This window comes from Egretta garzetta, unplaced genomic scaffold, assembly GCF_000687185.1.
Source record: "Egretta garzetta isolate BGI_Z169 unplaced genomic scaffold, ASM68718v1 scaffold148, whole genome shotgun sequence".
Taxonomy (NCBI): Eukaryota; Metazoa; Chordata; class Aves; order Pelecaniformes; family Ardeidae; genus Egretta; species Egretta garzetta.
Genome location: NW_009260669.1, coordinates 4,350,694 through 4,355,654, shown reverse-complemented (window position 1 = coordinate 4,355,654; position 4,961 = coordinate 4,350,694). Strand labels below are relative to the sequence as shown.

Genomic DNA, 4,961 nt, shown 5'->3' with positions numbered 1-4,961 from the left:
AAATTGTGCTGTGATTGACATTAAAACCCGTTTTCCCAAAGCCAAAACAGAGGTATATGAAATCTCACTGTTTCCCCTAAATTAGGAGTAGGCAAACATCGTCATCTTAGCAAAGTCCACTTCACTGTTCAACAATGCCCTTTAAATAAAAAATGTTAGTATTATGATGAATATTTTCTTACCATTCTCTCGCATTCTTTCTCTTTGCCCATATCTGTCTGCTGTCTTTTGTCTTTTCCCTGAACCGTAGGCTGTCTGGAGTGCAGCTCATCTCATGCTCTTGTACAATGAAACCAGCTCTGTGCCTGGAACTCGGAAGCACTGCAATAAACAAAGAGTACAATTTTTAAAGGGCTTAAATAGCAGCCTGAAAATAGCACGATGGCACTTTTGTTATTTGAAGTCACCAAGCTGGCGCTTTAAGTGTGTGACCTTCACATATATTTTTTGAGCAGGAACCCCTGTAGACAGGCTATCTGAATTAATGGTGACGCAGGAAGTGCCATGCATATCTAGATGCCTTGAAGAAGCACATTCATTAGATGAATTCAGTACATCCTGTAAAGAAGTACTTAACACTAGTAACATGCAAGTTGTCATAAGACACTTAAATTCATTATACTTTAGCATTTATTAAGATCTAATGTTATTGCTAGAAATATTGACTGTCTAGAGTCCCAGACTGAGAACAGTTCTCATCAAACATAGATGAGCATACAGTGTATGAAAAATTCTGCAATGGCTACAAACTGCCCTTCATGGCAAAGGAGAAAAAAAATTATGTTGAGATAGGTATCTCAAAGAGTTCACCAAAGATTTATAATAAGGATATCTGCTCAGCATGTGAATTTGTATGTGACACCTCATAACTGGGTGGGAAAATCACCTTTTTGCTTTTTTAGCAAATGTCTGCCTTCAATTACAAAATGCTGCAGAGCCTGGTAAAAGGATGTTTGGAGTGCTGAACTGTGCCAGAAGAGAGCCCTTCTGCATATTTTTATTGATCTTTATTAAAGTGTGTGCAGTGAGAGATGAAAGGCCCTTTCTTTGTGTGCTGATGGCTCTCATACAGTTAGGTGACTGAAATGCAGACTTCTGCTATTTCCACGTTATGGTATGAATAATTCTTGATATCACTTTCCCAAAGATTTGTATGCTGTGGTGCAATTTTATTTTTTTTTTTCTACTTTTCTGCCTTTCTAACAGACTTAAGGGCATTTGTACATTTGATAAGACATCAGCATTCAACTTTTCAAGCTCTCGGTTGATACAGGAACTTGCTAAGTAAGGAAATTTTACTCTGTGCGCAGGATTTGAAGGCAGCGTACTACCCACAGGGAGTGAGACTGTGTTCATCCTCTCACTACAAAATCCAGAAGCTTTTTCTCCTTCTTTGAAGATACCTTCCTAATTATGAAGCTGAAGCTTGGTGACATTACGAAACTAGGAAAGGACTCATTTCTGATCATATCCGCTAGGCATGATAGTGTTCTGTGTGTTTTGCTTGCAGAAGCAGCATAAAGTTCTATTTTAGTAGCAGAATAAGATACACTCAAGAAAGCAAATGCAGTGAAGTTCAGATATAAGGTAGAGGTCAAATGATTCGTATTTTTTTGAAACATAGTTCAAACCCATCCTAGTGAATTTTTACTGACTCCACAATTTTTTTTTTGCTTGCTTATTTTATTTTTCCCCCCCAGTTTGAGTTTCATCTTGTCCCAGTTCTGCTCTGTTCAGATTTAGCAGTTGCTTAGCCTATTTGCTGTTTCTCAGCTGATTGAGCAAATGGGTTTTGTGTGAGGAGGATGTCGATGGCAGTCAGTGCAGATTTTGATAGGGCAAGGGTGGAATAGGATGAATTTTGGTAGGCTGTGTGCCTTGCCTCTGTATTCAGTTTATTTCTTAAGACCTCTTCTGTGTCAGCTCCACCGTGGCCATGTGACTGGCAGTGCATTTCTTTCCCGTCCTCTCCCATCCTGTGTTTCCTGTTCTTTTTTAACAGCCCAGCTCTTTATTTTGTGGTTCCCAGTTTGGTGTCCCTTCAGTAGGAAGAAAGAAAAACCTGAAAAACTGCCTGTCCCAAAGGAATAGCAACTGCAAAGTTGTGAAATTAAAAGAAAAATACTGTATTTTTTATATTTTTAATGCATCAATATGCACAAATAAATTTTAGGTAGGCTAAGTTGAGGTATAGAGGTGTATATAAAAGTATAGATGAGTTGGGTTTGTTTGAGACCAAGTAGTACATTTAATTTGATTCCAACTGCTTATAACATTTTTCTTTTTTAACCTCAGACTTTGAGGGGAAGATAATATTATATTGTCTGTTTTTCCTTTATTTTAAATTATAGTCTACCTATTTCTCTATGTCCCTAAAAAAATTGCTTGCTTCCATCTTCTGTATTTAATTTTGAAAAATCTAATTTCAGGAAAAAGTCTGAAGTTTCTGGAGTCATGGCTAAAGCTGACATCAAACCCAAATCTATACACCATGCCAAAACATGGTCAGATGATGTAGAGAACTTATACAGATTTCAGCAAGCTGGATACAGAGATGAGGTTGAATATAAACAAGTAAAACAAGTTGATACGGTAAGTTCTAGAACTCTGCAAGTGTTATTACTTTAAACTTCTGTCTCATGTTAAAAGATTAAATAAAATTGGAGGTGCCACTTATTTCCTTTCATTTAGGCTAATTTCTGATACAGTTTTTTCTCCTAGGTCTGACTTGAATTCTTGGGCTATTAACAACTGTGCAGAATAACTTATTTCGCAGAAATTAAACAGAAACACTACCCAGCCTGTGCTGTTGTTCCCTCTTATGCATTTAGAAGCATTATAAATTTCTTTAAATAGATGTAGGTGCTATCTAGAAGAATAATTTAGTTTTGAGGAAAGGAATTTATCAAAGTTAGTCCTCTGTGAAGTTTTCCCAATACTCTGCTAATAGACCTGACAAGAAACTCATGCATTGTCCAGGGAGCCAGGCCTGTGTCATTGCTACCGACTTCAGTTTCACTGTTGAATTCCGTGGTAGCATCATCAGACTTCGTGCACACCCAAAAGTTGGCTTCTGTTGAAACTCTCCACAATGGAAATATCTGATGCTGACTGTGGTAAGGGGAGTTGTGACACAGGCATTTATCAGCTGAGTAGAACATCAAGGACTTGGTCCTCTGCTCTCTGCAGCTGATGGCAATGCTCCCTAGCACATCAAATGGGATAACGAAGAATGGCCAGAGATTCAGTGGCTACTTTTGAATCAAAATAGCAAGCAAGAGGTTAATACAGCAAACAACATATTAACTTTATTAGAGCTCTGTAATGTATCTTCCAAAGCAGCATATGTAGTATGAAAAATCGTCTTTTAAAAGATTTTAACCTCCTGCGCACGTAAGTGCAGAATGTTCCTAAGAAAGTCACTCCTCATCCAGTCAACTCAAAATATAGCAAAATGTTGCATGTGCATAATAAGATGCAGTTTATTCCTTTGTCATGGGCTCAGATAACACTGTAAAGGCTGTGTTGTAAATTCCTTTAACTGTGCAAAAGGAAATCCTCTAATTAGTGTGGTAGAATCAATTTGTTTAAGATTTATGGCAGGGCATAACCAACCCTGATAAAAGTTAAAGAACACAACATAAAATGAGCATGCATTCTGTTCAAACTCGCCAGGATCTGGCAGTGGTTCTCTTTCAATTTCCACATTTTGAAATGTCTTGTTTACTCCATATTATGTTTCCACAATGCAGTTGTTATTAATGATGCAATTATAATATAGGTGGAATGAATATTAAGGCTCTTATGTTTAGACAGAGAATGCAAATAACTCAGCTGTGTGCCTAAAGTAATAAGGTAAGTGATGAAACTACCACTTCTGGGGCTCTCCCAATTAGAGAATGCTGTAGTTTGACATCCTATTGTCAACCCTGCCTGGAAGAGAAATAAGATCCTTTTTACCTGATTTTTAAGGTTCAGTTTGACCGCAAGTAGTCATAGGTGTTCAAGCTGCAGATAGCTACTAAAGCCATAAAGCTGCTGAACGTACAAGTGCTCGAGCCTTTCATTTAAAGCTTCACGTTGTGGAACACTGAAGAGTACCAGGGTGGTGCTGGTTTCCTGCAGGACTGATCCTGCTGTATTTGAGACTATGACACATACAGCTCGCTCTGTTTTTATGGAATTGTTAATGAAAGGCACAACATACAGATTTTTCACGGTCAGAAGGATCCCGAAGAAAGTGCGTGTCACTCTTACAGAAGTGGAATCTTTCAGCCTCTCAGAGTACTGAATAGCATCAATGTTTTTTTCCTAAACAGTGTATTTTGAAAGCTTTGGGTTGTCTACATTTTAAATGACTCTAGTCTATTGAAAATTCTTCAATCGTTATTTCTAGACTTTTCCAATCACAAAATTCTTTATACTAGACCAGAAAACAAACTGGTTTCTGACATCTTGCTCTTAATTTTTTTTTAAAAGCTAAGCAAATTAATAGCAAAGTAGTGTTCAAATGCAAATGAGGTTTTCCCATGGAAGTATGCCCTATATTCTTTCCAATCAAATGCACAAATGCCATTCAATGAGAGCATGTTCAGGTGAATGTATACCCTTTTTATTCTATTTATAGGTAGAGTGTTGGCCAGAAACTGGATTTGTTAAGAAACTTCAGAGAAGGGATAATACATTCTATTACTACAATAAACAAAGAGAATGCGAAGACAAAGAAGTCCCTAAAGTGAAAGTTTATGTGTATTAGTTTTGTTATTCTAATTTGCTTGTGCTTTTTATAAATCTGTTTGTTTGTTAGAATCTGTAAGTAAATGAGATTTGTGTAATCAGACTTACCTTAAGTATTGATGTCATTCTTGGATAGAAGGGGGAGTATAGGAAATGTGGAGAAGCCTGGAACTACAGACATAGGAATTTCGATTTTTTCCTGCTATAATCCAAAACCTTATTAT

At 37.1% G+C, this 4,961-nt stretch overlaps 1 protein-coding gene across 1 annotated transcript; it reads left to right on the top strand.

Annotated features, from left to right (window-relative positions):
• The first annotated feature begins 484 nt into the window (after positions 1–484).
• On the top strand, positions 485–4,756 carry MEIG1 (meiosis/spermiogenesis associated 1). Its single transcript, XM_009645667.1, has 3 exons — positions 485–595; positions 2,437–2,592; positions 4,628–4,756. Exons 1-3 carry the CDS (start codon positions 485–487, stop codon positions 4,754–4,756), a joined length of 396 nt encoding a protein of 131 aa, XP_009643962.1.
• Positions 4,757–4,961: the final 205 nt, after the last annotated feature.